We start from the raw sequence: 12,052 nt of genomic DNA, 5'->3' as shown, positions 1-12,052 counted from the left end.
GGTCTTTTTGTTCAGCAACACTCCTCAGGACCTCGCCATTAGGTGTACAAGTATTGCTAAGATTTGCTTTTCCCAAAATGCAGCACCTCGCATTTATCTAAATTAAACTCCATCTGCCACTTCTCAGCCCATTGGCCCATCTGATCAAGATCCCGTTGTAATCTGAGGTAACCTTCGCTCACTACTACACCTCCAATTTTGGTGTCATCTGCACACTTACTAACTATACCTCTTAACCTGTCATCCAAATCATTTATATAAATGACAAAAAGTAGTGGACCCAGCACCGATCCTTGTGGCACTCCACTGGTCACAGACCTCCAATCTGAAAAACAACTCTCCACTACCACCCTCTGTTTTCTACCTTTGAGCCGGTTCTGTATCCAAATGGCTAGTTCTCCCTGTATTCCATGAGATCTAACCTTGCTAATCAGTCTCCCATGGGGAGCCTTGTCAAATGCTTTATTGAAGTCCATATAGATCACATCTACTGTTCTGCCCTCATCAATCCTCTTTGTTACTTCTTCAAAAAACTCAGTCAAGTTTGTAAGACATGATTTCCCATGCACAAAGCCATGTTGACGATCCCTAATCAGTCCTTGCCTTTCCAAATACATGTACATCCTGTCCCTCAGGATTCCCTCCAACAACTTGCCCACTACCGACGTCAGGCTCACCAGTCTATAGTTCCCTGGCTTGTCCTTACCACCCTTCTTAGACAGTGGCACCACATTAGCATAGTTGAAAGAAATGCACTGTGTTTACCTGGTGAGCTTCAGGCACATGCTCCAGGTGTGATATTGATGTATCACAGTGCCATACAGTAAAATATTCACCCACTTGGCTGTTCAGTAGTGGCAACACATGACAAGCATTGTGCCAATAGAAATGTGAAAAAGGCAAGACAAGGCTGAGATCCTGTACACATCCAAGAAAGTGCCAAGTGAGCACTAAATACTAGGCAGGGGTCAGAGCTTTGGTGAAAGATCCAGAAGGGACGAGAGAATTATTTTTAAAATGACTTGTCAAAATTTGAAAGATTGTACTTGGAAAGATGATGAGCTCTGATTGCTCATTACTTTTTAAAATTGAAGGCTTATGGAAGAAAGGAAAATGATGTGGGCCTAATGACGACTGCACTTTTGAAAAGCACCACAGGCCCACTTGCATACTGCAAGTTGAAGATGCTAATTAGGCTCAAACAGTGTCCTCTGTGACTGCAACTGTGATACATAATTTCCTCAATCTCTCTGCAATCTTTGACCTGGTTGACCACAGCATTGTCCTCCAAAATTGTTACCGGTTCAGTTGCATTATCATGTATTCATGTCATGGCCAAGGCATTTCCAGCAGCATCATCTCTTCCCAGCCTGGTATTTTTCATTTTTTTATATTATCAACTTCTTCTTTGCCATCTACATCCTATTCCTATTGGAGTCAGATTCCACTTGTATGCTTTTAACAGCCAATTTTACCTATTCACCAGCTCTTCAGTGTATTGCAGTCTAACACGAGTCTTGGTTTTCTTTCATTATAGGGTCATAAGGTCAACAGCCGAGAAGCAGGCCCTTTGGCCCACCGTGTCTATGTTGACCAACAAGAACAAACTACTTTATCCCATTTAACTGCACTTGGTCCACAGCCTATTGTATCCTGGCATTTTAAGTGCTTGTCCAGATGATTCTTAAATGTTGCAAGAGTATCTCAGGCGGTACATTCCATATTTCCACCATTCTCTGGGTGTAACTATCTTTCCTCCGATTCCCTCTGAACCACCTACTCCTCACCTTAATCTTTTGCCTTCTGGTGATAAGAACATCTGCAATGGGAAAGAGGTTCTCATGACCTACCGTATCTATGTTTAATAATTTTATCCTCCCACAATCCAAAGATGTGTAGGTCAGGTGATTTGGCCATGCTAAATTGTCCCATAGTGTTAGGTGTGTTAGTCAGGGGTAAATATAGGGTAGGGGAAAGGGTTTGGGTGGGTTTCTCTTCAGTGGGGTGGTGTGGACTTGTTGGGCCGAAGGGCCTGTATCCACACTCTAGAGAATCTAATCCAATCTAATCAGATCCCCACCGACCCCCTCCTCAGCCTTGTTAGTTCTAAGGTAAACTAACTCTGCCTATCCAATCTCTCCTTATGACTAAGACTTTCCAACCAGGTTCATCTTGATGAATCTCTTCTGCACCCTCTCCAGTGCATTCATGTCCTTCTGATAGTGTGGCAATCAGAATTATGCACAGTATTCCATCTGTGGCCTTACCAATGTTTTATAAAGCTGTAACAAGACTTCTTGCTCCTCTGTTGTACATCCTGGCTAATGAAGGCAAGTATTCATATACATTCTTCACTATCCTATCTGCTTTGGCTGACACCTTCAGAGATCTATGGACTTGTACATCCCTAGCAACCTACAACTCCTATGTAAATCCTTCCCTTATTAGACCTCCCAAAATGCATTGCCTCTCACTTAAATCGGGAAGACTCAAGTCATTGGTTACAGCCCATTTCCATAAACATATCTAGCCCCCTTCGTAGCCACTGTCCGGTGTAACCTTTTTGTAACCTCTCCAAACTACTAAATCTCAAGTTGAGCTTCCAAATCCATTTTCACACCTTTAACGTCTGCCTACATCCACAATGTAATATTGTTCATCCACATTTCAGTCTGTCCCTGAAATCTATGTCCTTGTCTTTGTCACCTCCAGACTTGAGTCCCCCTCCCATCCATGCCCATAAATCTTCAGTTTATCTGGTCCAGTCTGACAGCACTTGACTGTGCTCCCATCAATTCTCCATTTCTCTAAGTCTTCCCTCATCTGAATCCATCCTTCCTTTGGGCCACCATTGATTTGATTTATTGCTATCACATGTGTTGAGGTATAGTGAAAAGGGTTGTCTCACGTGTTTTACAGGCAGATTGTATTGTACAAGTGTATCAGAGTAACAGTGCAGGATACAATGTTACACCTGCCAATAAGATAGAGTGAGACCAGCATTAATGTTAGAGGTCCATTCAAAAATCTGGTAACAGCGGGGAAGAAACTGTTCTTGAGCCTGTTTGAACATCTATACAAACATTTGTATCTTTTGCCTGACACAAGAAGGTGGAAGAGCTTATAACTGGTGTGGGAGAGGTCTTGATTATGTTGGTTGCTTTCCCGAGGTAGCAGGATGTATAGGTGGAGTCAGTGGATGGGAGGTTGGTTTCCTTGATGGTCCGGGCTGTGTTCACTACACACTGTAGTATCTTTCAATCCTTGGGCAGGGCAGTTGCCACACCCCTCTGTGGTCCATCCAAATTCTGTGGTGCATTTATAAAAAATTGTAAGAGTTTTTATGGCCTCTTACTTCCAACTGTCTAGTCTCCACACTCCAGAATTCCTCTCTTAAATCCCTCTGAACATCTGTCTCCCTCTCCTTCTTTCAAATTGACTGATGCAAGCTGACCTTTTGAACAGCCAAGGCAAAGGAAGGTATTTTGTCTAATTGTACTCTTTAATGTCCCATGGGATGTTTTCCTACATTTCCGAAAGGGCCGGACAGGATGTTTAATAAGAACCCATGATTTTGGGGGAAGTATATGAGCATGGACAGAGGATTGGCTAACTATTAGAAGATGGGTGGGATCAGGGGGGCATTATTTTTTTACAGTACAGGTCCTTCAGCTGAGCACTTCTCCTAATCTAAGATCACCCTAACCTACACACCTCTCAATTTATTGCTGTCCATGTGTTTGTCCAGCAGTCACTTAAATGTCCCTAATGTCTCTGACTCTACTACCACCGCTGGCAGTGCATTCCACAGTAAAGAACCTACCTCTGACATCTCCCCTATACCTTCCTCCAATCACCTTAAAATTATGACCCCCCATGACTGCTATTTCTGCCCTGGGGAAAAGTCTCTGGCTATCTACTCTATCTACACCTCTCCTTACCTTGTACACTTCTATCAAGTCACCTTTCTTCTTCCTCCTCCTCTTCAGTGTGAAAAGCCCAAGCTCGCTCAACTTTGCTTCATAAGACAAGCTCTCTGATCCAGGCTACATCCTGGTAAATCTCCTCTGCACCCTCTCTAAAGCATCTACATCCTTCCTATAATGAGGCGACCAGAACTGGACACAATATTCCAAGTGTGGGCAAACCAGGGCTTTATAGAGTTGCAGCAAAACCTTGTGGGTCTTAAACTCAGTCCCCCTATTAATGAAAGCAAAAACACCATACGCCTTCTTAACAACCCTGGCAACTTTGTGGGATCTATGTACGTGGACCCCAAGATCCTGCTGTTCCTCCCCACTGCCACGAATCTTGTCTTTAACCCTATATTCAGCATTCAAACTAGACCTTCGAAAATGAATCACTTCATACTTTTCCAGGTTGACCTCCACCTGCCACTTCTCAGCCCAGCTCTGCATCCTGTCACTGTCTTATTGTAGCCTGCAGCAGTCCTAGACACTATCCACAACACCACCGTCCTTTGAGTCATTGGCAAACTCACTAACCTACCCTTCCACTTCTTCATCCAAGTCATTTATAAAAACTACAAAGAGCAGAGGCCCAAGGACAGATCCCTGCAGGACACCATTGGTCACCGACCTCCAGGTGAATACTTTCCATCCACTAGCACTCACTGTCTTCTTTCAGCCAGCCAATTCTGTATCCAGGCAGCCAAATGTCCCTGTAACCCATACCTCCTAACCTTCTGAATGAGCCTACCATGGGGAACCTTACTGAAATCCATATACCCCACATCCACTGCTCGACCTTCGTCAACATGTCTCATCACATCCTCAAAGAACATAATAAGCCTTGTGAGGCATGACCTGCCCCTCTCAAAGCCAGCAGACTATCTTTAATCAAACTATTTTTTTTCCCAAATAGTCATAAATCTTATCTCTCAGAATCCTTTCCAGTACCTTGCTTACCACAGGTGTAAGACTGACTGGTCTGCAGTTCCCAGGGATTTCCCGGTTCCCTTTCTTGAACAGAGGAACGACATTCAACTCCCTCCAATTATCCGGTCCTACTCCTATGGAAAGTGAGGATGCAAAGATCATCGCAGAGGTGCAGCAATCTCATCCCTCGCTTCCCATAGTAACCTTGGCTATATCTGGTCTGGCCCTGGGGATTTATCAATCTTGATGCTTCCTGGAATTTCCAGCACATCCACTTTGTTAATATCAATCTGTTCAAGCCTATTAACCTGGTCGACAGTGTAGTTACTATCAACACTCTCTAGTGAATCCTGAAACAAAAAACTCATTTAGGGCCTTCCATACCTCCTCAGACTCCAGGCAAACGTTCCCTCCCTATAACCCTGATCGACCCTACCTTCTCTCTGATCATTCTCTTATTCCTCATGTAAGTGTAGAACACCTTTTGGGTTTTCCCTAATCCATCCCAACAAGGCTTTCTCGTGCCCCCTCCTAGCTCTCTTCATTTTTCAGTTCTTTCCTAGTTACCCTGTAATCCTCGAAAGCTGTGCCAGATCCTTGCTTCCTCAACCTTAAGTAAGCTTCCTTTTTCCTCTTGACAAGAAGCTCCTCTTCTTTTGTCATCCAAGTCTCCTTCACCTTATCATTCCTTGCCTGTCTCAGTGGACAAAGTTATTCAACACTCGCAATAAGTGCTACTTGAATAGACTCCATATTTCTCTTGTGCATTTCCCACAGAAAAATTATTCCCAATCTATACTCCTCAGCTTCTGTCAAATAGCAATATAATTTCATCTCCCCCAATTAAACATCATCCCATAGTGTCTGTTCCTATCCCTCTCCATGGCTATGGTAAAGGTGAGGCAGTTGTGGCACTGTCACTGAGAGGTCTGACCTTTGGCCTGGCTCGTTGCCTAGCACCAAATCCAATATGGCCTCCCTCCCTCCCTCCCTCTATAAAACCCTGGTTAGGCCTTACTTGATAGCTGTATTTAGTGCAGTGCTACAGGGATCAGTGGCAGAGTCTCAATTACTTACAATAATTTCCTCATCCAAGTTATTAACATATAATGTGGTATCAGCAAGTATGTAGATAACACACAAATGGGTAGGAAGGCTATAGGTGAGGATGACGCAGGCTGTAGATGGTTATAGACAGGCTAAATGAGTCGGCAAAAACACAGTAAATGTAAGAAAGGAAAATATGAGGTTCTGCTTTTCATGAAGATTAGAGGAGCTGATTATTACTTAAATGGGGAGGGGGTGGCCGAAGACTACCAAATGCTGTAGCACTGCAGGATATTAGGGCCCACATGTAGGAAACAAAATGCAAGTATCCATGTTCGGTGAGTAATAGTGAGGGCAAATTGAATGTTGCACCTTATTTCAAAGGTAATGGGAATCTTACTAAAATTAGACAAGGCACCAGATCACAGCTGGAAAATTGAACAGTTTTGGCTCTCTTACCTATGGATAGATATATTGGCATTAGAGGCAGTCCAGAGAAGGTTCACGAGGTTGATGCCAGGCATGGGAGGATTTTCTTAAGAGGTGAGGTTGAGTAGACTGACCCTGTACATATTAGAGTTCAGATGTATGAGAGGTGACCTTTTTTTGAAACATGCAAGATTTCTGTGGTCCTTGACAGGGTTGATTCCCTTTGTGGAAGAGTCTAGGACCAGAGGGCATACACTCAAAGAAGGAGTCACCCATTTAGGGGGAATGAAGAATTTTTTTTTAACAGTAGTAAATGTGGAATTCTTTAATGCAGAGGGCTGTTGAGGCTGGGTCGTTAAGTGCTGAGATGGACAGATTCTTGATCAGTAAGGGAATCTTCCTGTTTGGGGTTATGGAAATAAGGGCTATGCTGTATGACTCTCACTCTTTGGCTGAAAAGTGGAGTTGAGGATTATCAGATCAGCCGTGATCTCAATGGGCCATGCAGCCTGCTTCTGCTCCTACATCTTAGGGTTCCTTTGAGAGTGGTATATAACTGTCAAGGTGCATATTTGAAGAATGGACTCTTAGGTTAAGATACTCCAAAGTAGCTTCAAGTTAACAATGCTTTGTGGGGAAAATATTGAAGAGGAAAACCAACTCTTAATGTTTATTAGCTGAATATCATGTTATCCAAGGATTTACTCTAATTAATTGGAAAAATGTTCAATTTTGGACTTCTCCTTATGTCTCTTTTTATTTGTTTCCTTAAATACTGACTGGCACAGACGAGTTTGGAACATGATGTGTACAGCCGCTTGGCTTCATTACAAGAAGGACTGATTCCAAAGAAGAAGGCGGCTGCAGATGATGACATGCATCGAATCAATGAGCTGATCCAGGTATGTGGATGTTTCATATCAGCTGCTTGTTCAGTAGCCTGGAAACTCCACAAAGACACCACCTCTGGATTGTTAACATCAGCAGGCTAAATACAGGCCTACGTTAGACTTCTTTAAGAAAGTTTGGTTTCTTTTCAGAAAGTGTTCTGAGAGTGCGTCAAAACCCATATCAATTTCCATCTCTGAAGAAAGGGGCACAGCTGCAAGGTCCTCTCTAAGCCACTCACCATCCTGACATGGAAATGTATCACCAACCTTTCACTCTCGCTGGGTGAAAGACATAGTTTTACAGCATGGAAACAGACCCTTTGGTCCAACCAGACAATGTTCATAAACTGAATTAGTCCCACCTGCCTGCACTTGGCCCACATCCCTTCAAACCTTTCCTGTTCATGTACTTATCCAAATGTCTTTTAAATTAAAATTGTAATCATACCTACATCCACCACTTTCTCTGGCAGTTTATTCCACTCTCAAACCACTGTGTGAAAAGAGTTGCTCTTCATGTTCTTTTTAAATCTTTCTCCTGTCATCTTAAAAATATTTCTTCTAGTTTTGAACTTCCCTACCTGAGGGAAAAGGCCCTTGTCATTCACCTTATCCATACCCCTCATGATTTTATAAATCTTAATAAGGCTACCCTTCAACCTGCTATGCTCCAGTGAAAAAGGTCCCAGTCTTTCCAGTCTATTTTCGTATCTCAAACCCTCCATTCTCAGCAACATGCTGGTAATTTTGTTCTGAGCCCTCTCCAAGTTAACACTATCCTTCCTATAACAGGAGACCAGAACTGCACTCAGTACTCCAGGAAAGGCCTCAACAACATTCTGTACAACTTCAACACAACGTCCCAACTGCTATACCCCAAAGGTCTGAGCAATGAAGGAAAGTGTGCCAAATGCCGCCTTAACCACCCAGTCTACATGCGATGCAAATTTCAAAGAATTACCTTCCTGAGCCCCTAAGTCTCTGTTCTGCAAGACTATCCCAGGACCCTTACATTAATTGTATAAGTCCGGACCTTGTTTGTATTATCAAAGTGCAATGCCTCTCATTTATCCAAAGTAAACTTCATCTGCCACTCCTCAGCCCATTGTCCCAATTGATCAAGATCTCTTCATAATCTTAGGCACTTCTTCACTGTCCACAAAACCACCAATTTTGGTGTCATCTGCAAACTTACTAACTATGCCTCCTATATGCTCCTATATAAATGACAAACAAAAGGAACTCCCTTCTCCAGCAGCAGTGTGGCTGTACCCAAACCACATGGATTGCAGTGGTTCAAAACGGCAGCTTACTGTCACCACCTCCAGGCAGATAGGGTTGGGGAACAAATGCTGTCCCAGGCAACGACACCCACATTACACAAATGAATTGAAACAAGTGTGGGATGGAGGAGGTACAAACAAATGATTGATCCTCATCAGTCTGTGTGTGCTGTTAACAAATACATTACACAGCAGTGCCGAATGAGATGAAGCAAGGAAATCAGCAAGTCCATAAGTTTTGGAGCTTGTTGGAAATGAGTTGGAATAGGATTCTGCAATGGTAGCTTGCTGTCCAGGCATGAATAGGATATACAAGAACCTGGATGGGATCTTTTAACACCAGAACTATCTATATCTGTGTTCCAGCATTATTTATGAACTTCAGAATACGTGGAATATTGTAAGTAACTGAGGAATGCTGTAAGGGGTGTCAGTTCAGGTTTACAATAAAACTGGCAATAAATAGTTGATGTCAATAAAGGTAGTCAGGAAGCTGCTGGTCTGCTATGGAGGCTGAAAGTGACCCCAACAGATTCACGAATGTCCTTTAGGAAAGGAAGCCTGTTGTTTTGCACATTCTGATCAGTCTCTGGATTTGGTTGATTCTTGCCTGATCTCTGGGAATGTCAGGTGGAGGTTGGTGAGGCCTCTTCTGGAGTGCTGTCTGCTGTTCTGGTCACCTTGTTATAGGAAGGTTATCATTAAACTGGAGAGAGGTCAGAAACAATTACCAGGATGTTGTTTGGAATGAAGGGTTTGAGGGATTTTTGTTTTCACTGGAGTGTTGGAGGTTGAGGGCTGATGCTATTGAGGTTTATAAAATCATGAGGATCACAGATATGTGAATGGCAAGGATCTTTTCCCAAGGATGGGCAAATTCAAAATTAGGGGGCATATTTTTTAATGTGAGGAAAAAGTTTTAAGAAAGGACATGAGGGGCCAACTTTTTTTTAGTACAGTTATTTGTGTGTGGAATGAACTGCCAGCGAAAGTGGTGGATGCAGGTACAGTAACAATGTTTAAAAGACATTTGGATAAGTACACGAATAGGAAAGGTTTGGAGGGATAAGGGCCAAGCGTAGGCAGGTGGGACTAGTTTAGTTTGGGATTCTGATCACTGTGGACCAGTTGGACCGAAGGGTCTGTTTCCATGCTTTATGACTCTATGACCTAGTGAACCACTTGGATGAATTAAGCCACCACTTGAGGCAGCACCTTTAAAGGGGTTGTTCAGAATGGGAAATAAATGTTGGGTAGCTAAATCAAGAAGTCCTCCGAATGAAGAATGAAATGGATAGGCTGTGCCATGTAGCTGGCTATATAGAATGGCCCAGGATAAGAAATTAGCTTGGTTGATGGAGAAAGTATGCATTATTTCCAATGGGTTCAAGGTAAATGATAAATGTCGTGGCCTTGCATCTGGACTGAGTAAACTGAGAGGCCTCAAACTGGACAACGTGAAATATAGCGGATCTTAATCCCTTTCTTAAACAAAGGTCAATGGAATGTATTTATCTGTTTTCACCCTTCTTTCCTAACACACATCATTAGCACAAGGTATTCGATAATTTTCACCAGTGTTGCATCGGATATTTACTTGTGCTGTTAAATTTTGTACGTAATGGGTTTTATTTATGATGTTACTCTGCTGTTCTTGATGTGGGTATTTATTTCTTAACATCTGTCAAACTACTTTTGTATTCACAGGGAAACATGCAACGCTGCAAACTGGTTATTGACCAGATCACCGAGGCCAAAGATACCATGATGAAGGTTCTGGATCATAAGGATAGAGTTCTGAAGCTCCTCAACAAAAATGGCACAGTCAAAAAAGTGTCTAAATTGAAGAGGAAAGAAAAGTCCTAAAACATCAAGTTGGATAGTATCTGTTTTAAAGCCACTGTATAGATGTTTAGTTTGGTATCTAAATAAAGCCGAGATTTGCAGGTGATGCATAGGTTCTACAGAACATGAACAATGCTGCAGTGTGTCCAGGGGTCATAGCAGAAGAAGCACTCACCTTCCCAAAAGCGCTTCCATTGTTGGTCAGACAGTGATAGATTGATTTGTAAGCCCCCATTCCCCTTTTAAAATCATGAATACCTACAAAAAGGTTTTGATTTTGACCCAGTTTGAAACCTTTGATACCAAGGAAATATCCTCTGAGCTAAAAGACCAGGGCTTCTTCCTCCTGTGCTTTTTTTTAGCCTTTGCTAACTGTTTCGAAACAATAAATTCACATTAACCTACAGTTTTTTCCTGTTAACTTTGTATCTCTGGGGTGTGAATTTTGTACTAATGGATTATCCATTCCTCCGAATTAGCAACAGTTCATTACTTCTGTTGGTTTACAGAGCAAGAGAGGATGCTAATTCACTCATCTCGATTGGTGACCTTGGTCAGTTGCTGGAGTTAAGAGGGCTGGCTGTGGAGCAGATGTGAAGAATGATTCGTTCCAACACCTGCAGTTAGTGAGCATGCAAGTGCAATGTAGGTGCCAGAGGAAGAAGTCCCCCAGTCAGAGTTTGTGTTCTCTTCTACAGGTAGAAGAGGTTTGTATCTTAGGGTTGCTTTCATGGTTGTCCTTTGTGCTTGTTGAATGGGACTCTCAGTCCTGAAAGTTCAGTGGTCTTCTGTGACGACTGGGAGTGACTCAAACTACTGTTTTCTCAATGAGAAAAAGAAAATCCCCTATAATTTCCATTGCTTTAATTTAGGGGAGAAAAGGGTGTTTGCGAATCAAACCCATCTGCTGGTGGGCCCCTCACTGTATTGAGAGTTTGGTGTGACTCTTGACAGGATATACAACAGAATTGTAAATCTGTTACAAAGAATAGCTTTATGCTTTTGGTCTGCAGAGGAAGTCAGTTCTCTTGCTATCTCACCAGGCTGGTTGGAACTGAGTGCTGCATTGTTTCAGCTGTGTTCTCAGTTTCTCACCAGATTCCTATGCTGGTGAAGTACAGAGTCTTACCATGTGATGGTCTTTCTAACAGAACTTTTAAAAAAAAGTAGAATAACTGAGATTTTTTTAAAACAAAAATGAAAGCTCGCACATTTCTCATTAGACTTGGCAACATTTCTTCCTTCCCCACACACCGCTTGCCTCTTAGCGCAGACTCGATGTGTTTGGTGTTTGACCAGTAGTGTTTGTAACTCAGAAGGTTCAGTAGGTAAAGCCTGGACTACTGCTATTGTGAGGTGATTTTGTGTGAAATGTTTGTAGTTTGTGTTGCAGTTTCTTGTACATATACACTTGGAGATCATTAATAAACAGTACAAGCTTTTATACCAATCATGCAAATCTGTCTGAAAAATCTGATGCTCTGTGAATTGTATAGTTTTTCAATGTGTATCTGTCTATTTGTATTTTCCAAAGCTCGTACCATGTCAGAATAGCGGCCATGTTACCTGTCTTGTTGGGTTTTTGAATCTCCCTAGCTTACTGATTTGGTCACAGTTATTGAATTTGGGGAAGGTATTTGGCCTGGTAACTAACTGAAAA

The 12,052-nt window shown here is 42.4% G+C and overlaps 1 protein-coding gene across 4 annotated transcripts in view; it reads left to right on the top strand.

Moving 5' to 3' along the window:
* LOC140479149 (histone deacetylase complex subunit SAP130-like) overlaps positions 1-11,842 on the top strand; it is a 56,165-nt gene extending 44,323 nt beyond the window's left edge. For all 4 annotated transcript variants that reach the window (XM_072573109.1, XM_072573111.1, XM_072573108.1 and 1 more), the window contains exons 20-21: positions 7,163-7,276; positions 10,255-11,842. In XM_072573109.1, the coding sequence (XP_072429210.1) occupies positions 7,163-7,276; positions 10,255-10,413 (273 nt within the window). In that variant the 3' untranslated portion in view covers positions 10,414-11,842. The remainder of the gene's footprint in view (positions 1-7,162; positions 7,277-10,254) is intronic.
* Positions 11,843-12,052: the final 210 nt, after the last annotated feature.

The sequence above is a fragment of the Chiloscyllium punctatum genome, chromosome 6 (assembly GCF_047496795.1).
Source record: "Chiloscyllium punctatum isolate Juve2018m chromosome 6, sChiPun1.3, whole genome shotgun sequence".
Lineage (NCBI taxonomy): Eukaryota > Metazoa > Chordata > Chondrichthyes > Orectolobiformes > Hemiscylliidae > Chiloscyllium > Chiloscyllium punctatum.
The sequence above is the reverse complement of the archived record's forward strand: the minus strand, read 5'-3'. Positions and strand labels throughout refer to the sequence as shown.